Source organism: Astatotilapia calliptera, chromosome 23, assembly GCF_964374335.1.
Source record: "Astatotilapia calliptera chromosome 23, fAstCal68.1, whole genome shotgun sequence".
NCBI classification, from domain to species: domain Eukaryota; kingdom Metazoa; phylum Chordata; class Actinopteri; order Cichliformes; family Cichlidae; genus Astatotilapia; species Astatotilapia calliptera.
This window is the reverse complement of record NC_137443.1, coordinates 4,248,077-4,275,266: the sequence shown is the minus strand read 5'-3', so window position 1 is coordinate 4,275,266 and position 27,190 is coordinate 4,248,077. Positions and strand designations below refer to the sequence as shown.

At 41.3% G+C, this 27,190-nt stretch overlaps 2 protein-coding genes across 8 annotated transcripts; one reads left to right on the top strand and one right to left on the bottom strand.

Annotated features, from left to right (window-relative positions):
* The first annotated feature begins 280 nt into the window (after positions 1-280).
* Positions 281-2,041, top strand: LOC113016410 (small ribosomal subunit protein eS27-like). 2 transcript variants are annotated; one of them, XM_026159229.2, is made up of 4 exons: positions 281-472; positions 1,168-1,276; positions 1,365-1,475; positions 1,568-2,041. In XM_026159229.2, the coding sequence occupies exons 1-4, from the start codon at positions 467-469 to the stop codon at positions 1,594-1,596; spliced, it is 255 nt and encodes an 84-aa protein (XP_026015014.1). In that variant the 5' UTR covers positions 281-466; the 3' UTR covers positions 1,597-2,041. The 2 variants fall into 2 exon arrangements, with proteins under 2 accessions (XP_026015014.1, XP_026015013.1); XM_026159228.2 differs by lacking the exon at positions 281-472 and adding an exon at positions 705-1,050.
* On the bottom strand, positions 1,883-23,750 carry tpm4a (tropomyosin 4a). 6 transcript variants are annotated; one of them, XM_080297534.1, is made up of 10 exons: positions 23,668-23,711; positions 23,165-23,406; positions 20,687-20,812; positions 6,814-6,947; positions 6,562-6,679; positions 6,383-6,453; positions 6,196-6,271; positions 5,121-5,183; positions 4,817-4,886; positions 1,883-3,075 (listed from the first exon to the last, which is right to left on the bottom strand). In XM_080297534.1, exons 2-10 carry the CDS (start codon positions 23,276-23,278, stop codon positions 2,993-2,995), a joined length of 855 nt encoding a protein of 284 aa, XP_080153660.1. In that variant the 5' UTR covers positions 23,279-23,406; positions 23,668-23,711; the 3' UTR covers positions 1,883-2,992. The 6 variants fall into 6 exon arrangements, with proteins under 6 accessions (XP_080153660.1, XP_026014293.1, XP_026014297.1 ...); XM_080297535.1 differs by lacking the exon at positions 1,883-3,075 and adding an exon at positions 3,701-3,906 and having other exon boundaries at positions 23,668-23,750; XM_026158508.2 differs by lacking the exon at positions 23,668-23,711 and having other exon boundaries at positions 23,165-23,530.
* Positions 23,751-27,190: the final 3,440 nt, after the last annotated feature.

The window sequence follows — 27,190 nt, the reverse complement described above, 5'->3', positions numbered from 1 at the left end:
CACTGCTCGTAAGAACACAATACTAAGCCGCTGGTTATGTGTAGTCCGAAGGAAACTGGAAACTGCACACAATTGTTTAACCCTGAGAGTTTCTAAGAGTTTTCTACTGTAGCTTTTAATTTATTGTTGCTTCTTATCTTTTTTTATTTATTTTTTTTTACAACAGGTGTTTTTAAGACCTGTTTAGATTTTGTTTTAAAAAATAAATAACTAAAAGGCTAAATTAAAGCAGACCTTTTCCAGTACACTTTCCATTCTCTTACAGCTGTGCTGTTTGTTAAACACGTAGTGTGCATTCAGCACGGACCTACTTAGGCCCCTCCCTTACACGAAGCCTCCGCCTACTCGATTCTTATAACTCAGACCTACACCAAACTACAGGTGGATTTAGTGACGAGCATAGCGGGCTTAGTTTGCTATATCATTTATTTACATTTGACGAGAAAACCGGACGATCTGAGCAAAAATGTCTGTAAGTGAAAATCTTATTATAATTTTTAGATTTGACTGTTTTTGTTAGAAATATTAGAAAGTAGAACAGTTCTGACTGACAGAAAGATGCTTTAATAGTATTTTGTGAACTAAGAAATACAACATTGTACTGAATTTTAAAAAGAGTAGCAATAAAGTGAGTAATATTTTTTTTTAACTCTTGTAATATTGAACTTGTAGCAACATGTTATATACTGTTATCTGCCCATTGTTCTTGTACTGTACGAATGATGCTTGGGCTTGTCTGGACATGTTGCTCCTCTAACTAGCAATTCATTCTTCAGACTGTAGGGGGCATACGGCTATAAAACATATTGCGGTACATCTCTTAAGACAATCCTGTCTTCTTCTTTCACCTCAGCGGATCATCTGTCTTCATCTCACCCTATCCCCATCATCTTCCACTGTCACCTTTATCCAGTATATCCAATATTCAGCCTCTTCTCTAATTTCCAAACCAGTTAACCTGAGCTGTACAAATTCCTGTCAGCTATGCCTCCTGTCGTTTTGTTAGTGCTGTCTCCAAACCATACATCACAGCAGTTTTACCATGATCTTGTAAATAATCATTTTCATATTCTTATCCCTCCATTAACCCCATCCTGTCAGTAGCAGAACAATTGAATAGCTCATGTTTAAAAAAATAAATAAAAAATGCTCTGCCTTTTCTTGCAGCTGGCTAAGGATCTGATGCACCCAAGTTTTGCCGAGGAGAGGAGGCAGCATAAGAAGAAGAGGCTGGTGCAGAATCCAAACTCTTACTTCATGGATGTTAAATGCATGGGTAGGAATTTTGGCTCATGGTGCAAAGTTTTAGGATTTATTTTTAGTTATGTGTGGCAAGCTCTAATTGATCTGCAAATGCTCATCAGGGTGTTACAGGATCACCACCATCTTCAGCCATGCCCAGACAGTGGTGCCCTGTGCAGGCTGCTCTATAATCCTTTGTAGGCCACGAGGGGGGAAATGCAGACTGACAGCAGGTAAGTACAATGCCAAAAACAGTAGCTTTGAATAAGATCCTCCTAATTTGCTTGCAAGACCTTGCTGAAATGTTTGACATTTCTCCCTCTAGGCTGCGCCTTCAGAAAGAAACAGACATGAACAGTAACGAACCTGGAACCATGCAGCAGAAATACCCAAGGATAATCGAGGCTGAGCGATGCCATGTTGCAAATCCTCAGCAAATAGAGAAATTGCCTCTATTTATCTAAATGAGTACGATTTGACCCCCGTGTGGGGCTGAATGAGACAGAATCATCTGAATGCATGTACACTCCAAAGCAGATTGACATAATGAAGCACTTTCCTGTAAAGACATTGTCATTACTTCTTCTGCATGAGTAAAATGCAACAATCAAATTTGCAAAAAACTTCAGACAAGTCATGATTTCTGTAAAACATTTTAATAGGTTGACATGGGTGGGGTGGGGGTGGGTGAATGAAGTATTTCATAACAGTCTCAACCAAATGTGAGGCACTCTCAGTGGCTCTGACATGAGATGAAACCACGATGACCATCACAAAAAAAATAAAAACATTTCATGAATTGTCTGTGTTGTGTGTGTTCTTTGGTTTTGAGAGTTCCTCTGGCAAAAAGGAGTGGTGTAAATGAAACAAAACCCAAGGAAAAAAAAATATAACTTCTCACATTACCTAACATTATTCTACTATATACAATAAGTATCCATGGTTGATAAAACTTGACTGAGCTTCCAGTGGTTTGGGGTTTAGCTCACTCATATTGTAAATATTGGCTACACAATGGCATATTGTTGGTAATGATGCATTAGGTATCAGTGGTCAGGACGTCCGCATCAGGTTCAACACCTTGGCCAAAGAGGCATTACGTTATAATTAAATGTAAAGAAGTCTTAATCACTGAGCCTTGTTATCAGGTCATCTGTTCACGTGACTGTTGTGCTGTTCTAACACAAAAAGAGACTGAGACGAGCACAGATCTGTCAAATATCTGTTAATTTGCAGCCACTGGAGATAAAATGGAATAATAATAAGAAAAAAAATGTTGACTAACTTCAAATCACCAGTAGGTGGCGCTTAAAAGCCACACAAGACTGAGCAAACCCCTATGCCATATGTAGCCTATGTATTAAAAATAATCAGAAGTGTAATGTATGTGCACATAATGTGTAAAATTAAGTCTGTTTAAGTGGTTGAGTGACCAAATCTGAGGTTTCTTTGGACAAATTTAGTGCCAGTTCTTTGTAAGTGGTCAAAAACGAATTTCTACAAGAACATCTGTAGGTTTAAAAAAAATAAAGTAGCAGTGGATTCAAAAAATCTTTATAAAAAAAAGAAAAAAAAAAAGTTGTGCTTGGGAAAAAAAAAAAAAAAGAAAAAAAAAAAAGGGGACAAGCATTAAGTTAATCCCCCTTTAGGTGGGGAATAAAGATTTTACAGCTCGAAAGGCGGAATGGAGTCGAACGTTTAATGGAATGTTAATGACGACCTCATCCTCTCCAGCTTCCTCTGTGTGTGTTTATAAGCTGTTCAGCTCCTGCAGGGTCTGGTCCAGGACTTGGTGCATGCCCAGATTCTCCTCTTTGGCATGTGATAGTTTCTCTGGGGAGAAGAAGAAGAAGAAATATGACACGGTGAACCCTCAATCACCAGTTAGCAGTGCTCGCTCATTTCATGCCACTGTAATCTCTTCGTGAGGTTTGTCACACAGCACCCCTTTTTTTAAAGACTGCACAAAGGTCGGTGTTACTGGGCAGATGTTGCATAACTGGTTTGGTTAAGTTGTGCCACATGCAAAAAATAAAAATCAACCACTACAGAGTACCTTTCATGCATAAACTGCTGGAAGACTGTTAGTGGGATCATACAGGATGGACTTTTTAAAGGACTCGTTTGCTGCACAGTGAAGTCATTCGTATATCCCACCTTGTGGAAATGGCATTAAGATCTATGCAAACTTTATGGACATAGAAATCAGAAACTACCAAAGCGTGTAGATTAAAACCCTGGTGACTGCAAACTATTAATCCACACTAAAACCAGAAATGCTCACCTTTGTAAAACTGATATTCAGATGAACGCGTAGAGTAACAACTAATCATAAAATACACTGTTAATAAGAAAATCATAGTAACCTATATAGTTAGCTCAGACTTTGCATCAAACAGTTCATAATTTCCTTACACACTGGCAACAAACAAACAAAAAACAGACAAAAGCTGCAAACTAGGAAAGAAAACGAGCTTTAATGAATTATGTTTTGCATAGTAAGATGAGCAGAGGCACATACGATCAGAGGAGATGAACATTTAGAGGCACAGCAGACAGAGAGAAAGAGCGAAACATGTCTCTACAGAGATGTCATGTCATTGAGGGCATGGTCCAGCTCCTCGCTAATGGCCTTGTACTTCAGCTTCTGAGCATACAATTCATCTGGACGCCAGAGGTCGACAAGAAGCAGAGGCAGGTGCCAACGACAGCAGCGACACAAGCAAGCCGAAAGCAGGACGAGAGCGAGAGACAGATGGAGGCAAAGAGCAGAGGGAGAAAGGAAGAGACAAAAAAATAGGTCAGCCTTTTTAAAGATGCAGAAATGCTTGGAAGAAAGAATGATGAATACCTAATTATGCTCAAAGCTCTTCACGTTTGTTTTTTGTTGCTGGGGGAGCTTTGAGCATTTAAGACTTTTGTGAAAGTCTCATAAAACTGATCCAATAAATCCATGAACTCAGCTGCCTGTGGTTCAACAACTGAACGATCCTGACCTAAAAAAAAATATGAGTACATTCTGTCCTCTTTGCTGCCGCTGCAGCTTCGTGGCTGACATGGAATACTTGTCCTTCAGTAACAAGGGTCTTTTATTAGCCTGTCTTAGTGAAATAGTTTCCATACATTTGGTTCCTGTGGAAAATCCTCTTTTCCACAGGAAAAAAATTCCAGTGATGCTGAAATAGGACACCTCTTCTAGAACTCAGGCCAAAACTCAGGTAAGTGATTTTGCAACTGTGTATGAAGATGTGCTCGTAGTTCATCAGCAAATAAATCACCATTTAATGAAACTGAACGCATCTTTGCAGGTTCACTTAAAGCTAGCAGACAAAATGATTTGGGCTCTGGGTGGCTGTGGCTACAATGTAGCTTGCCATCACCAGTGTGTGAATGTGTGTGTGAATGGGTGGATGACTGGATATGTAAAGCGCTTTGGGGTCCTTAGGGACTAGTAAAGCGCTATATAAATACAGGCCATTTACCATTTACATGTTCTGTTAAAAAAAGAAAAAGATTTTGGGCCACAGATGCTGCAAATCCCCCAAAAACCTCAATATGAATGTGACTCTCGTACCTTCCAGGTCATCAATGCTCTTTTCCAGTTTGGCAACTGTCCTCTCGGCAAACTCTGCACGGGTTTCAGCCTGGGAGGAATTCAGACAAAGCATGTCAAAACAAACTGATGAGCGCCAACAAACACATCCATCATGAAAGACTGCAACAGGAGAGCTTTTCAGCCAGCCTTGCTAAGCTTATGGAAATGTCACATTTAACATTTTAGTGATGGGGGGGAAAATGCTACAAATGTCTCTGAATGACTGGATTATTCTCACTATTATAATTTTATTCTTAATTCTGTGAAAACACCATCATCTCACCTCCTTCAGTTTGTCAGTCAGAACTTTGATCTCCTCTTCGTACTTGTCTTCTTTTTCTGAGTACTGGTGACAGACGGAGAGGCAAAGAAACAGCATTAGCTCACACTTAGCTTTCAGCAGCAAACGTGCACACAATGGGAGCACAAAACGGCACCATCCCAGGATTATTATTGCTTTGAGAGCTCATGGCGCCACTCCCTCGCTGGCACGTAACAGGAAAGGTGTTGGCTTGTCCTGGGAACAAGTTCTGCTGTTACGCTAACCACTGCAGGTCGGTTTCAAAGACAAGCCATGCCATATTTGCTAAAGAAAAGTTGTCATGAGGTAAACCTGGCATGAGGTAAACCTGGCATGCCGTTGCACTGCATGCCTGTGCACGGGCGGGAATGAAGCAGACACATTTCTGAGTGCGGCAGGTTTCTACTGGCTGCTTATATACACACACCTGAAACACCTTACGTAGCCAGTAACACCACTCATACACACATGAAAAAGACAAAAAAAAGCCTCAGTGGCTAATTTGTCATGCGGTAGATAAGTTGGTGTGCAAACATATATTTAAACAGCTGCATATCAAAGGAGTTCAGGTGCCGAGCTCCCTTATATAATAGCTTGAGTGCAAAATAAATGGTTTTAAGGAGGGCCTGATGATACACAGTTATAATGGAGGTAGTATGAAACAGTCCTTTGCCATGTGGTCTCTCTCTCTCTCTGAGGACAGCTCACCCAAATTACGGTGCACCGAGCCATGAGTAAAGCCCTAATGATAGGATTCGTGTGTGCATGGTGCCAGACTTGGTGTTCAGTATATATATTTAGTTTTTCTGTTTGTGTTTGTGAAAGACAATGAAAGCAACTGCCTAAAGTTTTAGTTTGTTTTGTCATATTATTAGATGTTCACAAATCACATTGATGCATTTTGACAGGAAACCTTTTTTTCCCTCCTTTACTGGATAAAATCAGATTTTTTTTTTTCTATATTTGGAAGATTCTTGTTTGGAAAAACATCACCAATCTCCAGAAAGCCAAAGCAGAATTATTACTTCTTAAAGTGTCAATGCATTTCGTCTTGTACCTTCTCAGACTGGGCTTCTAAGGACTTCAGGTTGTTGGTCACATTTTTCAGCTCCTCCTCTAGGTCACTGGCTTTACTGTAAGGAGAATCCCACACATACTTTGTTTTAATCTGCGAGCCGCACAAGAGACCATGCATCTGTATGAGAGTCAATGGATTTATACATTTGTGCGCTTATTGCATTTACCATTCTGAGAGCTCGGCCCTCTCCTCAGCTCTCTCCAGCTCGCCCTCCAAGATCACCAGTTTACGAGCCACCTGAGAAAGAAAAAGAGAAATATTTTAAACTCAAAAAACTAAGAGGCTATTAACGATCTGAATAAGGGAATTTCTCTCTTGCACTTAAGCCGTCACTGTCAGAATCACCTCCTCGTATTTGCGGTCGGCCTCCTCTGCGATGTGTTTGGCCTCCTTCAGCTGCATCTCCTGAATCTCCATCTTCTCCTCATCCTTCATCGCTCGGTTCTCAATCACCTTCATTCCTCTGGGATGACAGGACACAGCGTGAGGAGAGGACAGACTTTCTTTTGTGAAAGTCAGGTGAACTAGATAACACATGTTCTCCCGCGCAAGGCAGACTTTTTCTCCACTTGTGTCTAATGAGAATAAGAAACTGACCTCTCGCTCTCATCTGCAGCCTTCTCTGCCTCCTCCAGTTTCTGCAGCGCTGTGGCCAGTCTCTCCTGGGCACGGTCCAGCTCCTCCTCCACCAGCTGGATCCTACGGTTAAGAGCTGCTACCTCACCCTCTGCCTGCAAAGGAAAAAAAAAAAAAAAAAATAGGAAGAACTTTAGTCATGCATTTATTCAACTTTAAGTCACCCGAAGTTGTCTGTCGTCCTCCACCATAAAACAGGAAGAGAAGGAAATGACACAATGACAGAAGTCGGGGGAAAGAACTTTTCACCCTGTTTTCAGCAATTGTTGCAACAAAAATCAGTGAATGTCCAAACCAACCAGAAGGACGTAATTTTAAAAGTAAAAGGGAATAAAAATTAACATCTTGTAGATTTAAGCAAGGCCTGTGTGGACAGGATATGGTGATGTCCTGTCTACACTTCCCTAACAACTACTGTTATCAGGAGGTTGAATCACTGTCTTTTTTTTAAACTTAGTTCCTCATCCAACAAATTGATGCATCACTTTAAAACCAAACCACATCTATTATGAACAAAAGTCCAAAAATGAACTCAAGTGTTGCATATTTCACCACATGAAACACTTTTTTTTTTTTAAAGCTGTCAATGGAAGAGCAGCTATACAGTCACACAGTACAATGCCTACCCAGAACTCTGATAAAAATATTTAAATACAGCCACCTGAATATAATCATGGTGCTATGACGACAGGGAAATATTCACCCTTATCATTCATATCCTAATCCTCACTAACAAAGTGAATCCAAACAAAGGCTGCAAGTGAGTGAGTGAGTGAGTGAGTGAGTGAGTGAGGGGGAGACAGTGTAATCTACTCTGTGTGCTCTCTGGGGTCACTCGGGTTTCTCAAATCAAAATGTGACGGTTAAAATGTGAAATGGAGGCAGCTGGAGGTCGTTGGGAGATTCGTCCATAAAAGCAGGGCCCAACTCTAACCGTCTTTAATGAGAACATGCTGCATCTGGCTGGAAAGTGTAATTCCTTACAATGTAGCAGGACGTCTGAGCGAAACATTTAGACAAACTCAATTTCCGGTGATGCTCAAGCCACAACTGGGCAAAGGAGGGAGAACGAATGGGCTTCTGCTCGTCTGCCCTCGATAAACAAAAAGCCAGAAAGAGGAAAAAAGAAAGCAAACAGACAACTACACAAGAATTTCCTCTGTTGGTCGGGGAGTTTATCCAACAATCATCTCCTTGGGAGTTGCATTCAAAGTAAAAACTGACCTCAGTCTTAGCATAACACAAAGAACCTGCTGTTAAAATGAAAGTTCACAACCAGACCGATAAGTTGCTGAACCATTCACTGAAACCCGGAGTACTCACACAAGTTTATTATGTTTACAACCTCGCAGGCTGTATTCTCTGCTCTGATGAGGGCAGCAGTTAGTAGGTCAGTGACTCATTAGCCAGTTTTTCAGTCCAGCAATCGCTCTGATCAACCGTCAGTGTCTCCACCATTCAGCTTACAGGCAGAGGAGTCATTCTGCGCAGAAACTGGTGACCGAAAGTCACAAATAGAAAATGAGATGACTGATAAGAAGGACCAATGCAAAGAACAGAGAGCTTAAATATACTGAGACTTCCATTCTGTCATAGACTCGATATGTTCAGGAAATCCAAGCATGATGGCACAGGCTTCATTCTCATTTTTAGTATTTTCTCCATCTTGCATCCATCTAATCTAATCTTGGCCTGGTGACCCGCCACTCCCACCGCCGGTCGTCTGTGTGTTTTTTTTTTTCCACCCTCTTCTTCATCCTCTCCCAGGTCCTCCCCTGCTGCACAGAAAGCTCACAGGGGAGGCCACCCATACGAGACAGGAAATGTCTGCCTAACTATCGCTGATGTGTCTCAAAACCGCTGGCACTTGACAGACGTTGAAAACCGAACCGGACACAGAATGAATGAAAAATCATAAATCGCTCAGAACATCTTGAAATCTCATCAGCAGTGTCGCTCGCACAAGTCTGCATCCATCAACGCCACATCTGGCTGCCCAGAAACGTTACCTAGTATTCAACTGCAACCTGAAATAACAGATATTGGTACTTCCTGAGCAATATCCAGCACGCAAACAAACATGCTATTCATCTGTTTTAGGTCAGCTACGTTAGCGCACCAGCTGCTGTAATGTGCTTCCAGACACGCACACGCTCTGCAAACATGCAAACAGACACTCTTATTGCACCAATCTCTGCCTCTCTCAAACATACACACACACACACACATAATTACCAGCTATCCAGTCTCCTACCCAGTAAACTGCGTTCAAGTATCAAAACAGACAAACATAAAAACCTCAGCTAACACCGGTATGGTGGCAGTGACAGAAATGTGTGCAACCTGGTGCCTTATCTGCCATCTGCTCATAGCAAAAAAGGCAGGGAGTGGGGGAGCCCCATACAGACAGAGACACCCTTGTGTCAGGTTTAAAAGGAAAAAAAAAAATGAATGTATTTACAGGTTATCTCATGCTTCTAATTGACTGAGCTGTGAACAAAGAAGAGCCTTTCCTGTAAATCCTGAATGCACAGTTTTAGCCACAGACTCTTCTGCAGCTTTAGAAAATCATTTAACCTTGGCCGGTGCAGCCACAAGCCCAGCAGCAAAAGCGGACTGAAAAGTATTCAGAGCCTTTGTGCGAACACGATGTCAAAACAATGTTACCATAAATGCCAAGAAACAAGAAGTAAGGTTAACGACGAGCTTTCACTACTCATCATATAGCAAATGAGGATCTTGAAAAAAGGTGACAGGAAGTACGCTGCCCAACATCCTTTCATTTCCTCCCTTTGATTGTTCTTTCTTTCACTGCTCCGTCTGTCTCTCTGGCCATGCCCCTTCCTTTAGCACCCACTTTTCATTCTTTGGCTGCCAGGGACGCACCCTGCCTTATATGGTAAAACAAACTATGGAGAATGTTTGTGGTGGAGTATCAGGAAGACTGAGGCAACAACCACGCAGACTTTAAAAGATACTGGGACACAAGTAGCTGCTCTGTTGTCACCGTAAGTTAATATGTCACCAGCTTTCTAAGTCAGGAATGGAGCTTTACTGCTCAGTGCAACCAGCAGGCTGTGTGGCTATTAGAGCCACAAGATTCCTAAAGCTTTAGCTCAACATTTCGGGAACTAAATTCTAGTGTGAGATTTAAAAAAAATAAAAATAAAAACTACTGTTAACAATCTCAAAACACAAAACTTTGGGCTGACAAAATAGTTCCCAGCTACAGTGGAGACTATGGATAAGCTGCGGATTTAAAGAGCCTAACTGCCATCATTCCCAGCCAATAAATAGTGTTAATTAGTGAGCTTAGATGGGCTGATTTCAGCAGATTACACTGACTGACTGCCATAGTTTCATTTTATTGTGCAGCAAGAAAGCAGTGCAAGATGTTCCATGACATTAAGCTACCTTTTTAACAGACACTGCATTAGTAAGTGGCACAGACTACGGTACTACTGATGGCATGGAGTGATTCATCTGTCTTAGTTGAAGTCAGAGCACTCGAAGTGAGGCTGCAGACTGCTGGGAGTGACTTAAGAAATACCTGAGTGTATTACATATGTTAGAGACAGCATCAAGGACAAGTGAAAGAGGAATCTAATTACTGGCTGATTTCAGGGCAGTGGGCTAATGAGCGGCACAATGCTGTTGGGGTTCAGTGCAAGTTATTCCTGACTGCCTGCTGCTCTTAAAGTTACTCTGTGTTGGTTCGTGACAGAAAGAAAGTGTGTAATCATTTCCCACAAAGATCTGGCATGCAAAGAAAGCTGCATAAAGTATAAGCCAGTCTGTCATGAAGTATGTAAAAGACGGTTGTTAAACATTCAGACAAGCATCACAATGAGCTCCTTCAGCGCTAAACAATTTGTCGCCATTTAAAAGCATGTACTCAGACTTTTAGGAGGATCTCGTCTCTGGTCTGAGTCTTCAGCTCAGTGTGTCTAATCCTAATCAGAGGCTGATTGCAACCCATTTGTGAACCGCACCACCAGGAATCCACAAACCATAAGAAAAACCAAATTTTTCCAGCGTTGATGCAATCTAACTTTCCAGATAAATATTAACAGGGTGATTTTTACCTGCAGGTCAAATATGAATCCCGGTAATCCGAGTTTCCTTCAGGTTACCATTTCCACTCTGCATTCACAAGCAAACAGACTCGCTGAAGTGACTCACTTTCATGGACTCTAAAAGCAGTTCAAACAACTTGGTGCTGTATACATGCTATTTAACGACATTACAGCAAATTCGCCTGTGCTAGGACTAACCGAACAAATATAACCCACTCCTCGTTTGAATGAGAACCCTCAGCCTTGGCCTGCATAATCAGCAAAGCCACAAGCCACTTACATGGGAGTGTTCCCCAGGATGCCAGCGACTGCCAAAAAGTATCAACATGTGGCAGTTATATTTGGAAAGTTGAGCTATTCCCAGGGAGAAAGTCCAAAGAAAACAGTGAAATCAGGAAGTAATTCTTTCCACAGAATCTGCTGGAGACTCCTAGAGGCCCAGCAGAAAGCCTTAGCTGACCGCACAAAGCAACAAACGAACACCTTTAGCTCAGCAGATGAGTGTGGGGACGTCGTTTTTCACGATAAGCATTTTTTTGAATGGCTTCCTGCAATTTACTCTCGATATGAGATGCAAGTAAACAAATACAGTTGCCATAAGTGTAGGATGCAACTTCAGTGCGTCTAATTAAATGTTGTAGTGCAAAAAAAGACTGCAGACTTCTGCTCTACATGGAGAGAATAGTGTTAGTAACTATAAGAACATAACAGGACACTAAAGATGAAGTGGCACATCAACGTAGAAATACCAACTTCACCGAGCACAGTAATCTTCCTGTTGATCAGGGCTGGAGCCAGGGGACAGGAAGTGTTGGGAGTAGAAGCGCAGGAAGTACTGGACCAGGGTCGGCAGCCGACATCCTGGGAGGGTCAGTCGGAGGGAGGGCGTGCGTGGGGATTCCTCAGTAAGAATTCCACTTCCCTTTTTATATTTATTTCTGTATTTCAACTTGCGTGTGGTGAAACACTGATGCTCACCATGGCAACTGTAAGTTGTCCTCACAACAGCCTCAATTTCAGAAAAGGAAGCAGATATTTTTTCCCCGTCTCTTTTTCTTATTTTGGTCATGACTGATTGTTTAAACTAATCTTGTCATTATTAAGTGCCTGACAGAAGGAGAAGCACTCAAATTTGCTTCCATGTTCCAAAAACAACTAATCTGCTTCATCTGTGCTCTTTACAGGACTCCGAACACAGTCAAAACGATCACCTCTGACCCGACTCTGCTGCGAAAACTGAACGAATTCATGTAGAGAAATAGTGGCTATAAACAAAAAGCATCACAAGCCTTTGACTACAACCTTAAATCATTACAGAGAGGTTAAGAAACATCCCCAGAAGCGTCAAAACCACAATAACATGAAGCAATTTTCTTTATCAGCGAGAGACGTAGCCAACGTTTTTGTACTCCCTCACACATTTTTAAAGAATGATTCATTACACGCAGCAAGGTTCTTGTTTTGATCTCCCCGCACTCAGAAGGATTTTCTGTGCCAAGGAATAACTCCAGGTTGTCCTAATTATTCACACATGGGACCACACCAGCCTCGCCACACAGTTGCACCCCTGTGTTCGACTTTGAATGGAGGGACATGTGGGACATCAAACTGCTTGTGCACGTTAATCCTGACAGGAATGAAAATTTTTTTTTAAATGCAGCATCCACTCTGAAGATAAGAGTTTAACCACACCCTCCCATTTCAGTGTAAACACACTATACAAGACATACTCATAAGTACTGGTCAACAACTATAAGTCCACCTCTGAAACCTGGTTCATCAGTTTTGAAATGCTGGACCAAACTGACCAGCCAGTCTGTCTCATATGCAATAAAAAATTTTCTAACAATTAATTTCTTAAAAAAAACACAACCCTTTCAGCTCTTCATTGATGTGAGACCACACATGCACCCTGACAGCAGATGTAGTTATACGGGGCATCCCCATATCATTCATTCATTCAGTTACCATTCCTGTGTCAGTGTTTTGAAGTTCATGCTGCAGTTTGCACAAACATTGAACAGAAACACTTGTAAAGTACACAAAGCACCCACTGAACAACCACAAACTGCAACACAAACAAGCCAACTATGAAGCCAAACTTCTTAAACCGATACGGTATGTGAGTCCATACCAAAATAATTACCCACACGCCCATTGGCCAAATTAAAAAGGTGGCCTGTTACCTAATAGCCATCCTGTAACAAAGGGCTTTGCCTTGCAGCAGGCCCAACTCCTTTCATCAGTTCAGCTGCCATATCTTTACTGCCACACCTTCCCCTCCCACCCTCCTGAAGTCTTTCTCATTGTCCTATCATTAAAATAACTCCTATGCAAAAAGTATGGCACCGTGTGCCATAAAGCAGCACGTGAAACGAGTCAAAAAATGTTGCCTAACTGTGCTGCTACTAAGCGTTTTTCTCTCTCTCCCCTCCAGCCACTACCTTTTCTGCATGTGAAGCCATAAAACTCGGATGTGGGCACAGTCAAGAGACAGGCAGGTGACAGACCCGCCAATTACTCAATATATGAGTCACATCTGACACATTGAAGGCAATGGTTAAAGACGCTCAATTTGTGGAACTTTAGCAATGACTAATTTCAGCCCAAGCTGAGCAAATAACCCAAACTTTACAGTTTAATGTAAAGAGGTGTGGAAAACAGCTTTCAGTCGTTTCATTGTTCAACTTCACCAATTTACAGTTTTATAATAAAAAACTTAAAGGTGATCTCAACTGTTACTGACTGTTGATTGACTGATCAATGAAGCAGCTGATCTTTTGCTTCTAGCTGAAAACAGCAACATTTTTAGAGCTACTCCTTTGTGTCCCTAATAACAGAGGAGACACTCTTTAACTGTGCCCTGTATTTTCCGATCATCTGTGGAGGCCCGAGGGTCAGCCCTTCAACCAGACAGCTGCCGAGGGAAAACAGCCACCCTTGCCGAAGTGCCTTTGAGCAAATCAGAGCGTTAAAAAGTGAATTCCATTGAAATTCCATCAAAACATTGTCCCATTAACCCGCAAACCAAATGGAATCTGACTGAAAATATAGTCACAATTATGACACATGTTTGACTTTAAAAGAAATAAACTGGTCAGGCTAATAGATTCGCCACAATTTGCACAATCACTTCAACGCTGTCTACGTGGTCTAATCACTGTAGTTTCACAGCGGCCTTCAAGTCACACGGAGCATGCGCGAAGAGCTGTAGGAATCCAAACTTTTTTTTCGTTGCAGACCAACGCCTTGCATTGTGGCACATTCACGCCCGCCACCAGTGAATCAATGACATGAGACTAATAAGACTTTCTAGAGCCCGAGAGGCGAATACGAACAATTCAGTCCGTGTTTAATGATTATAATACATGGGAAATGGCGACAATAGAAAAAGCTAGAACAATAGAGGAGTTGATTGTCTCACTTTTTCCCGGAGCTCCCGTTCACTGTCCAGCTCTCTCTGTAGGACCTGAGCCCGATCTTCTGCGTCGTCGGCCTGCTGCTGCAAACACTGAATCTTTCTCTTCACAGCATCCAGAGAGTTCACACCTGCCATTGTTTACTGTTTCCTTACTTAACTTAAGACTAAACGTAAAAAAATAAAACAGTTATGACTATGTATATGTTGTGCAAAAACGAGGCCACTGATTCCTGCTTATTTGGTCTATTCAGAGTAGTTGAGTAACAGAAAAATAAGACTTTTGTTCGTTGATTTAAAAAAAAAAAAAAGAAAGAAAGAAAGGAAAAACGAGAAAAATAGGCGTGAGTCCGGAGATAAAGTATGAGGAATGTAAAGGAGTCACTCAAGTGCAGCAAAAAGTTATATAACTAGGAAGCGTGAGTGTCCAGGTGTTCCCCGAGTGTTTCTTCTGGATTGTAGGAATGAAAAGTTCATGAGCGGCGCAGAAAGTGGTCCTCGGGAATGTAGGTAGCCGTTTTGGTCCGGACTCAGCTTCAGTTAGAGTTTGAGGAGCATACAGAATAAGCTGCGCGGTGAGAAGAGCGCCAGACTGTGGCGGAGGAGGAGAGTGAGTGATTGGGTCGATGACGCCGAGGAGGGCGGGGCTTGAGAGTGAGTGAGTGTGTGTAAAAAGCTGATCCCTGTGACTGATGTGAGCACTGCTGCGAGACTTTGAAAAGAAAAAGGAGAGCCAGGATGAATTACTTTCAGTCATTGTGAAGGCGCAGTGTACATTGTTTAGTTGTCTCACACAAACTTGATGTGACAGTTAAATTTCCCCTGAGTTTGTACTGCCTCCAGTGAAGTGTGAATAATTTGAGTATTTCCTCTTTTAAAAACCCCCACACAATTATATTTCATTCTGTCATCGTGGACTACTGGTTAAAGTGCCACTCTGCATATACCATTCTAACTTCATGGTGGAAATCCAAACCTAAGCAGCAGCGATTAATGTGTTTTGGATGGCAACAGGTTATTTAACCTTAAACGACCACGTGGTCACAGAGAAGCTGTTGCTCCATTTCAGAGGGGTCATACAACTGGCCTGCATCAAGCACAGAATACAGCTAAGGAGAATGATTAAAACTAGTGAGGAAGAAACACTTATCAGTGAGGCTCAATGGAAAAAAAAAAGGCTTGTGTTTGCTATGGGGCATAAAGATAGGACAAAGGTCACGTGGTCTGATGAGTCCAGATTTGTCTTCTTCCAGAATGATCAGTGGATCAGGCAGATAAAGTGATGCATCCACATGCATCTACTGTACAAGCCTGTGCTGTGGGGGCAACACTAATGATCCGAGGCAGCTTTACCTGACCGGATCCAGGTTCAGTTAACATGCCCCCCAAAAACTGAGGTCACCTGACTACCTGAATACACTGAATGACCCGGACTTTCTATCAATTGATTTTTTTTCTTCTCTGATGGCACATGCATATTTCAAAATGGCATGCTAGGGTTAGTTGGGCTCAGACTGTGCAAGTATCCTTATTATTCTTGACATGAATATAGAGCAGGGGTAGACAACTCCAGGCCTCGAGTGCTGGTGTCCTGCAGGTTTTAGATATCACCCTGGGTCAGCACACCTGAATCAAATGATTAGTTTGTTACCAGGCCTCTGGAGGACTTCATGAGATTTTGAGGAGGTAATTTAGCAATTTGAATCAGCTGTGTTGGATCAAGGACACATCTAAAACCTGCAGGACACCGGCACTCGAGGCCTGGAGTTGCCTACCCTGATGTAGAGCAAGGGGCAACCTCTAGAGGTGACGCTAGCAGTAAAGTACCAAAAACGGCAATACCTTAAATTGCCACTTGAGGCTTGCTAAAAGCAGGTAAATTTAATTGGCTCAAATGTTCAAATACTAAACTTCACTGCAGAAATAAGCATGTTTAAAGCCAGATACTAACGCGGGTTTTTTTTGTTTGTTTGTTTTTTCCTTTTATGACCCATTTTAATTAACTAAAGTGATGCACAACTAGGCCCATGGTCACACTGAGCAAACATATGCCAGCTAGGTTGCTATACTATCTGCTAAATCCGATCTTACCTAATATGAGGAGGTCTCTGAAATAGACCTCTCGGCCATATTTGAGATGTTGGTGTGTTTTTTCAGCAATTTTAATGCAGTAATCAGACAAATAATATGGCAGTCTACAGATACACGCAGCTAACCCAGGTTGCTACTGTTAGCTGATAACCTATCTCTAGATCTTCTCGTCCATATACGGTCACTTCAAGCTCTTAAAAAAAGGGAAAAAATGGTGAGACTTCTCACCAGGTCTGCACAAACCAACGGGTAAGGTCACGATGGCTATATCCATCTTTTATTTACAGCATCTGGTCTCAAGTGACCACTTGTGTAATAGAATGTCATGCCCCTGCTCAATATGACAATAAACACCTAGATTATTTCAGTGGGCAAAGACCAGAAATTGTGACTGGTGTGCTGGAATTTAAAAGAAGACGTCAGAATAAGTATTCCTTGGTGTGTTGCAGGCCATTTAAACAGCCCAAGATGATTAGTGAACCTCTAATATATTTCTAAATCCTTTTCAAAATTTTCATTATGTCGAATAAGACACCACCGGTGCCCAAAGGAGTACACACACTGTTTTTGCTGAGGACACGTGATTACTTGTATGCTGCTTAAAGAATGTGGCCATATGTGGCCCCGGCACCCTCCAGATGTAGTCAGTTATCTTGGGTTGACACCCACACTAACCAGTAACCTAAGCCACTAAGCCAAAAAGAAAAAAAGGGGGTAGCTAATGTAGGAGTGCAAAAAAGTGCTGCTGGTTCCAAAAACAAGACTCCATGTTCAAATACCGAGCTTTCAGAGCATTAAGAAACATGTCTACAGCCTCATGCAAAAAAATAAGATTTCCCCATCTAATATCAACTCATGGGAGTCTAGTCTTTTTTGTAACATCCTCATGGGTACTGGAGTTAGGGGTGTAACTTCTTTGATAGACAGGCATCCAGACACAGGCATCTCTAGCTGATATCTCTGGTTGGCCTCACATTCACTAACTGCAGTCACTGAGCTCGACCCCTCCACTGTGTTTATGCTGTTGGTGCCATTTGGTGTATTATATTACAGCTTACTTGTGCTTACAGTATTTTATTACTTAGTTACCATTAATTAGCTGATATCTAGATTGTACAGAACAGTTTATGGACAGAAATTGATAGCCAAGCCTTAGCTGATAACTCAGCACTGCCCTTACATTAATGATGTGTGTGTGTGTGTATATATATATATATATATATATATATATATATATATTTATATATATAAAATTCCAACTTCTGACCTCTCAGTAAACCCGCAACTCTCTAAATAGAAATGTGTTAGTGTTTGTCTTGAAGCAGAGAGCAAATACAGAATACATGAACCACTTCCCTGCTGACTGATGATGTGCATTGTGTGGGTGTAAATCAAATTTATTCTTCATTTTTCATGTTTCACTGCTTGCCCTGCCTGTGTTTACCCCCCATCGGCTCCTATTCACACGATCAGCCTGGGAGCTTGAATATGTCGGGCGGACGGGCAAGTAGGCCAGCAGATTTCAGCCGAGGCTCATCTCAGATTCAGTCCTGCTGTTCTCAACAAGAAGAACATGTCTCACAGTCAGTCTCATGTGTTGATTGAGCTGCTCTCTCTCTGATTTGGCCCTTGCACCAGAAAAGCTGGAAGCATTGATTTCATTAGACACAGGAGTGTGGGCCTTTCTGTTTGCCTTAGCTACATTCCTCACATACCAGAGCCCCCCCTGCCTGTTCTCTGCTCTCTCCGCCCGGCTGACCAGCTTTGCCCTAAAACTGCGACTGTTGCTGCTGTGATTGGTGTAATCAATGCCTGTACCAAGACCACATGCGCTAACTTTACTTTTCACTGCACTGTGTTTAAGTACTTAGATCTATAAGGATAGACTCTTCGTCTGGTGGCTTGAGCTAGCAATAAACAGTGATGACCTAAATATCAGCACGTCTGCTCTGGTGCCCTTTTTCATGAATCATAAACGGTTTGCTTGCAGGAGCTGCTGGCTCATTCCTCTGTTTTCCCAGTCGTTTTCAGGTTTCCAATTTTGGTCGGTGTGAATTCAGATGCGTAATGACTTGACTGCTTCCTCTAATAAGTGACATGTGGAGGGGAATTCATGGAAGTGGAGCAGAGCAGACTTCATAATTTGATGTCACTCTGTACTCTGTGGTAAATCTAAAAAAAAATGCCATAGTGGACATCTATTTTTTAACACAACTCGCACTGCTTGAGTTCTCTTTCCAAACACTACAGGACACCCAAGAGTGATAGCTACAGGTCATGCTCTGGGTTTTCAAGGGGCCCACTTGACCCAGTTTATATGTGAGGCTTCTCAGAACCATCCTGAGTTTATTTAATCACTGCGTGAAGATAAACCAGCATGTCTCAGCCCCTAGGTCTATGTCTATATAGCAGGCACTTCCTTTCTCTTTGTGTTTAGTGCAACATCACATTTCCCTGGGATATCCTCCATGAGACTAAAACAATACCACATCTTAGTGGAAGGTGGGGGAGGTTTGTGCATGACTCTTCTCTCTCTGTGCTCACTTTGCTTCGTAATGCTGTGGTACTGCTTTCCCCTACTTTTTATTAAAATGCCATTTAACTGATAAACAGGTATACTGTAAACAGTATTGTATGTTTGTGATATATGTGATTCCCCCTTCCACCCATACAAACACACAGTAACGGACACAAGCAAGCAAACACACAGCTGTGCTGCATGAATCACCACTGACAGATATACAACCATGTGGTTTGTGGTGATGCCAATCTAAAATATGACCGCCTTTCCCAGATTGCAGCTGATTAGGCTCAGGAGAACTGCCAATTCCAATGTTCTGCTACATTTACTCAATTAACTGTTTCTGTCCACAAACAAGATCCATATAGGATTTCTCAGTGGTGGTTACATTTATTTACATCTTTACATGAGAAAAAGTAAATACTCCAGAGCCAAAAAATGTTGCCATTGCAAGTTTGAGTTTAGTTAAAGGGGAAGTCTGTTTACAGCTTTTGGTCCAGCTGTGTCTCCATCATTTGGCTCTGACTGCAAGACTGCGAGTTTGACAATAAAGTAATTTGGTGGTGTGAAGTTAGAAATAAAAAAAGCTTATCAGACTTCTTTCACCGCCTCCTTAGTCATGCCTGAAGTTTGTGGGTTAAGCTACCTGAAGCTACAGCTAGAGGTTGAAATGCATTGTTGGATAGGCAGTGTGCTTCTTAACGAAGAATTAAAAAAACATAATAGCTTCCAAATGTTCAAATTAGTCAGCTTGGACATGAAATGCTATTAAACCTGCTAAGTCGTTAGAACAAAGTCTGTTTGATGTGGGACTGCACTGATTTCCACTGATGTAAGAACAGCCCAAGTAATAGTGCTGCATTCACAGCGAGTGAGTGGTCGTCTTGTTCCCTGTCTCTTGTAAGTGCAATGCAGTGAGCTTACAAGAGGCAGGTTATTGACTAATTATCTCCCCTTGTGTCCTAGATGTGCCTATAACTTGCACATTCATGTATCAAACTGACTTTTAAATGCTACATAATTTATTTAGTTAAAGTCCAAAAGCATCATAAATACTTAAAATATTTAAAAATCCTTAAAGTACCAAAAGTGAATTTAGGCATATAAACTGTTTTGTGTTGTTTGTTTTAATTTTAGTTATCACCTTTAGTAAATTGTATTAGAACATGTGAAGTGGCACAAAATGAAAAACTCTTATATTTTTTGCATGTTTGTCCCTTTGCTATCATGATTGCAACATCTGCATGCAATTTGTTGTAAATGTCCCTCCTCATGTTTGTGTAACTGTAAATGTCAGAACATATGTCATGATGAGGCTTACAGTGTGTGTGTGTGTGTGTGTGTGTGTGTGTGTTTGGGTGAAGGGATTATAGTTTAACCGTGTGCTCATCTTTCAGGAGTGGCTGCACAGGAATGTAACTGTCTCTGAAGTGCTCCAAATCGTTCACCGAGGATCAAAGCAAAGCCACAGCTGGTGCCGGCTTAGAAAGAGTCCAGCTGTGGAAGAATGGTCCCTAGTTTTCAGTAGTGCCACAGTAATGTGTGCATGCCAGAGTCAGATGAAACAAGTATTAACATCCTTTGTTCTTCTTTACGGGATTCAAGGATTCAGTGACTGTAATGGTCATGGTTATTTGGTAGTTTGATTTCTAGTTTAACTTTGAGTAAAGTGTCCTGAAAATGAAGTGACACCGAACCCTCCTGTGTGTGTGCGTGCCGTTCACTCACATCTGCAGCTTTCTTCTCAGACAGTTCCAGTTTCTCCTGAGCATCTTTCAGGCCCTCAGAGAATTTGTCCAGTTCATCTTCCGTCTGCTTCATCTTCTTCTGCAGATCCAGTAACTCCTCCTCCAACTAAAACAAAGGATACTGTTAGTGCTGTTTTTTTCATTTTAACTCAGTTTAGCATGAAAACCTTAGATGAACCTCTATTCTATTCTAGTCTATTCTAGTGTAGTGTAGTCTGGCCTGGTGTTGTATTGGATTGGATTCTATTCTGGTCTGGCCTGGTCCATTCTAGTCTCTGTTTTTTTCTGTTCTTAGATTCGATTTGATTCGATTCAATTCTATTCTAGTATAGTGTGGTCTGGTCTGTTATGTTCTCTTGTGTTCTGTTCTATTCCCTTCTGGTCTGGTCTATTCTAGTCTCTGTTCTGTTCGGTGATTTGGTATTCTATTCTATTCTATTCTATTCTATTCTGATGGAGTCTGGTGTGGTCGGTTCTTCTATTCTATTCTTTTCTATTCTATTCTGGTGTAGTCTTTTCTATTGTATTCTGATGGAGTCTGGTGTGGTCGGTTCTTCTATTCTATTCTATTGTATTCTGATGGAGTCTGGTATGGTCGGTTCTTCTATTCTATTCTTTTCTATTCTATTCTATTCTATTCTATTCTGGTGTAGTCTTTTCTATTCTATTCTATGGTGATGGAGTCTGGTGTGGTCGGTTCTTCTATTCTATTCTTTTCTATTCTATTGTATTCTGATGGAGTCTGGTATGGTCGGTTCTTCTATTCTATTCTATTGTATTCTGATGGAGTCTGGTATGGTCGGTTCTTCTATTCTATTCTTTTCTATTCTATTCTATTCTGGTGTAGTCTTTTCTATTCTATTCTATGGTGATGGAGTCTGGTGTGGTCGGTTCTTCTATTCTATTCTTTTCTATTCTATTCTATGGTGATGGAGTCTGGTGTGGTCGGTTCTTCTATTCTATTCTATTCTATTCTATTCTATTCTATTCTATGGTGATGGAGTCTGGTGTGGTCGGTTCTTCTATTCTATTCTTTTCTATTCTATTCTATTCTGGTGTAGTCTTTTCTATTCTATTCTGATGGAGTCTGGTATGGTCGGTTCTTCTATTCTATTCTATTCTATTCTATTCTATTCTATTTGCATTCATCTGAGCACTGAGACCATCATATTTATTCTCACAGATGAATGAACCTTTGCAAAGATATAATGATGAAACTTTTATCGAGTTAACAACTGCTGAGCAAAATGATGGTTGAAAGGAAACCAAGTTAAGCAACTGATAAAGCTGCGGTGGCTAATTTGCAAGCAGAACTGTGTTTATGATGTTTGGAGAACATTTATTTAAATGGCATCACCCTCTCATGACAAGAACTCTGGTATGCGGTCTAATCTCTTTTCTCTTTCTCCCTTTTCTTCTCTCTCTCTCTCTCTCAGGGTTAGCTGTTCCCCCTAATCAGTGTTCCCCTCTGAGTCCATGAAGTACATCTGATAACCCTGCTGTGTCCCACACTGCCGATCTCTTCTGGGCTCTAAAAATACAGCTGTTATCAGCGAGAACACACAGACGCCTGGAACCATAAGTTGTGTGTGTGTGTGTGTGCACGCATGCACGTGTGTCTAATCCTCCATTTGTGTGTCTACGCATGTCCATTTGCATGCTTATTAAGGGTCACACAGTCTCCATAATGGCTGTTCTTTTAAATAGGTCCTCTCTATAAAGCGGTTGAGGTGGACTTGTTTTCTTTCCCCAAAGACCAAATCCTGGTCCTGGGTGGTCTCATCACTTGTGTACCGGTGGTGCTGACCAGTTCAAGTGAAGAGAAGTTCAAACTACTGTTTTCCTGCAGATCTCCTTTAGTACAGCTTTGTTTAAAGAATAAAAAAGTAACGAGTGGAAACTGAAAGCAACGATTTGCACCTCATTTGATCCAAAGTCAGCAATTTAATAACTTCCAAACTTTCCTGGACCTGTGGTTGGATCATCTGTACTATGAGGCATTCCTCAGAAAAGAAAAAGAAAAAAAACTTAAACTACTTCCTAAAATATTTCCCAGCAAAGTAAACCAGTAAATTAACTGTGAAGAATGTAGAATAAATAAATGTAAGAACTGTTTACACACCGTGTCCTTGTAGGTATGTCTGGTATGGTTTGAATGTCGTGATTAGTTTAAGAACTGGATAGAAAGAAAAGTCTTCAGAGAAAAGCACATTTACTGGGTGTGGACATTTCTTTTTTCATGAAAAACTGTTTTGAAATAAATTTCGCTTCAGAAGTTGCAACTAATCAGTAAATCTATAAGTAAACTATAAACTTAATCTATACATTTTTGCTTAATATACAGTTCTAGTTGCGTATTTCCAAAATCAGATCAATATCCCTAAAAAATATCTAAAATGTTTTCTATATGCGCTGGAATCCCTTGTGATCCATCTCTTTCTTGCTCTGTCTTTCCCACCTGCTTGCATTTGTCCTCTGCCGCCTTCTTGTCTGTCTCTGCCTGCTCGGCCCGGTCGATGGCATTCTCTTTATCCAGTTTCAGCATTTGCATCTTCTTCTTGATGGCCTCCATGGTGGCTGCTCGGCTGGATTTTCTCCCTCTGAGATGTTCAAACGCACCGTTAAAAGTTTGGGCTCTCGCTGAGATGTAGGAGATTCAGCCTTGCTTGCAGTGCAGGAGAAAGCTCGAGCTGAACAAAGCTGCAGAGAAAGCGAGAAAGCAAGAGAGGCAGAGACAGAAAAGGAGAGACAGATGGAAGGAGACAGAAAGAGCTGTAAACAGAGATGGAGAGTCAAGCCCTATAAGGATGGTTATTTAAACTTCAACAGAACCTGCCTCCAGTCTCCACTCACCACCCCTATCGCCATCCTCCTCCCATGTTTCCCCCTCCCTCCCTACATCCATCACTTTTCTCCATCCTCTCACTCTCTGTCCATTCCTCTCTTCATTCAGCCACTCACCACTCTGCGTCCACTCCATCCTTACTCCCTGGCTATCACTCTCTTAGACACACACTCCACCCTATCAAACCCATCCAAGCTCGCTCTCAGGAATGGTCTGGCTGCTCCGCTCTTCAGCCGTGGACGATCTCCTTATTTGGGTTGCTATGTTTTCACAAAGAGACGGAGATCAGACGCGCAGGTCCTGTTTCCACATTTAACCCCCTGTCAAGGGCTACAAGTCCTGCTGGCACACAGCATCTCGCACTCAAAGCCTTAGAGAGTGCGTATATAAGACAAACAGAGATAGACGGGCAAAGTAGAAGGAGACAGGTAGAAAGGAGACTATAGAAAGGAAGTTTCCATGATGTGATCGCTCTATTGTGACTTTTAAGCCATTTAAAGTGAGGGTGTTGGCTTATCCCAATTCATTACTGTGTCAAGAAGACTAAAACAGAATAGAGGCATTGATGTGGTCTGAAAGGAGACATAAAGGAAACTCGTATGGAAGACAGATGCAAAGATACTTTTTTCAGAGATTAGTTTGTGCCACAGTAGTACAGGGTAGTTTGATGATTCAGCCTTCACATGTTGCCTTTGTCAGAGTATCATAAAGCTGTTTTGGTTTTATAACTCTATGATAATTTCCCTGCTGCACTTCTTCAAGTGTGATCATCTGCGTGATGATGGATTACGGCATGCTTTCTGAAACTTGAGCTCTGCATTCTGTGTACCTGATACTTCAGTTTGATGACTGAGGGACGAAATCAGACTGAGAGATTGTGCAAAGAATGGAGACCAGTGTCCACATTCGCCTACACAGAGAGAGAAATATGCAGAAAGATGGATGGCCCTGAAGAGAAAAGACCTGCATGAGTTTGTATTTGCATGGACACATGCGCATATATTACCCAGGACTGGTTGGCTAATGTTAAACTAGTGGTTCAGTAAGACTCGTTACACCAATAAAAGCTTTATTTTCATGTATTCTGTAGATTTGTTTTTAATTATTTTCTTCATATTTGTCTGAACGATCCTGTGGCTGCTTGTAAGTTCGGGTCCTCTTTTGGGGCCTTTACTGTTTCTGTTACATCTGCTCTCTTTTCATCACTATATATTTTGTTTTCTAAGTTATAGATCTTCCATAGGCGCTTGGACTGTATCAAAAATCAGATATTTGACAATTTTCTCCAACTTAATAAAGAGAAGGTAGTGCTTGTGCCCTCAACAGATTTGTGGTAATGGAAACTCTAGGTTCTCCTTGACGCTTTTGCAAAATCTTCTATCTGTCATGGCTTAATATTTGAGTCAGCCTTCCCCTTGGAGGCTCATGTTGACTCACTCTTGCTTTTATCACTTTCAAGTTTCCAATGTGAGTTCTTTCGTACCACGCTGTTAATTGGAAATTGTTATTCATGCCTTTATTTCATCAGAATGGACATGAGGGAATGTACAAAGAACTGGAAAGATTTGAGGGACAGATTTGTTTGATTTTAAAGGTGCTCTTTGTAAAATATCACAGCTAGACATCAGCAGATCGCAGACGTTGCAGTCAACTGAATTCTGTTTTATGCCTCCTCTCAATTAAAGTGCAAAATCCTATCTATGGTGGCCACTGTAAGACAAACAACTCTGGCCACCTTTCATCTATAGTGAGTCATTTCCTTGTTCATCTCAGCAGGTTTCCAAGTCTATTTTCTCTGGAGACTTTGTGAAAGGAGTCTGATATGAGCCGATGAGTCTGTGAAGCTCACTTGTTGTTGTGGATATCCTGAGTTTTTCTGTTGCTAAGCTCTGCTGTTTTTGCCACTGTTAGCTGCTAGCCAGCATTAGTGGGTCTTTCTTTGAAGTGGATCTAAGGTTGATCAATAAATCAGTAAATACCAAGCTGCAACTTTCAAGGCAAAAAACAAATTCAAAGTTAAATTTCCTTTCAGTTTAGTTCCATTTTATCTTATCTATATAGCACCAAATCATCCCAAAAGTTGCTTCAGTGTGGTTTATAATGAAAGGTCAAGACTCTAATAATAGAGAGATAAGAATTGCGCTGGGAGACACTTAAAATAAGTGGAGGATCTATCGGTTTTGTGAGGAAAGAAAAGATGAGAGGTAAGCGTGTAGGCTAACTATTAGCCTACACGCTTACCTAGCATAATTTGGTTCCTGCAACTGGTCCGTCGGGTTATTGTCTCCCCAGAAACACTTTTGCTTTTGTAAATCTGTTATTCCTATTTCTGTTTTCGTTTTCATTTTTCCAATTTCCGTTGTGTTTTGTGTGCTTTTGCAGCGTTTTTCTGGTGTTTTCAGTTTCAGTCTGTTTGGCCTCTCAGGGCCACCATACAAAAAGACCAATCTCCAGGGTTAAAAACAGTCCCCATTAGTCACAGTGGTTATGTCAATATTTTATGGATAATTTGTGGTAAAAAACTTAAAATTTAACTAAACATTAGAGTCTGAACTGAACACCTGAAGCCGGTCCAATTGGCTGGAACTGAACAATGTTGATGTACAGATCCACTCAGAGACAAATTGTACTAGAAGTCTGTGTGACCAACTTGACAAATTCTCATCCAGCAGCTCATCTGTACAGAACAATTTTGTTCATTATAAGTTGTCGCTTAGCATCTGGCAACATTTCAAGGTGACTGCAGCTAAGAAGTGAACACAGCTGGAGCAGTTTAAAGTTGTGTTTTCTCCTGTCTAAAATTAATCTTGTCTAGATTACCTGTCGTGTGCTTCACCTTCATGTCATCTTGTTGTGAAGCGGTCAGTTTGCTTGTATTAGTGAAACAGCAGAGTAGCTTTTCTTGACATTAGTTTAGGTCTCAGGACAAAGACTAAACCAGATTTATGTGAAGCCAGCTGGATTTCAAATCTCTGCTGCGTGTTTGCTGTCTTTAAAAAAATGAATTCTGGAGGACAATCATCTATAGAGATTAAATGACTCTCTACAGACATTCTATGTCAGGGTTTTTCAACATATGAGAATATTTTCCCTTAATAAAGAGCCTTTAAATTCATGTCTTAATTACAACAGTTACCAAGATAATCACATAAAACCTGAAAGCACTGACTCTGGACATCTATGCGTGTAAATACAGCAGCAGCAGAAGTTGCTCTGGTTTGAGAAGCAGCAGCTTTAAGTCTCTTACACATACTGTGTGAATGTAGCCCTGCTCCACCCGACAGCTCAGCCAGTAATTCAAGAGTATAATTTAGTGTCTTCAATATTTTCTCCCGATGTTCCAAGTATGCTTTCTCTTTCTGCAGCTTAGCCGCAGAAATGCTGCGGAGGGGCCCAGACTAAACATGAAGATATTTTGCAAATGCAAGCAGAGCAGCCAATGAAAGTGAATGTTTTTTATCATTATTTTTGATGGAGAACAGAATACCGGAGAGGATAAAGCAGCCAAAAGGCAGGACTTTCTGCACTGGAGTTCCTAATGCAAAGCTAAACAAAACGGCATCAAAGCTATTGCACAACTGAACCTCCAGTCCCTTCAGCAGAACAAGAGGTACTCTTTGTACATGTGCGTAAGTGAAC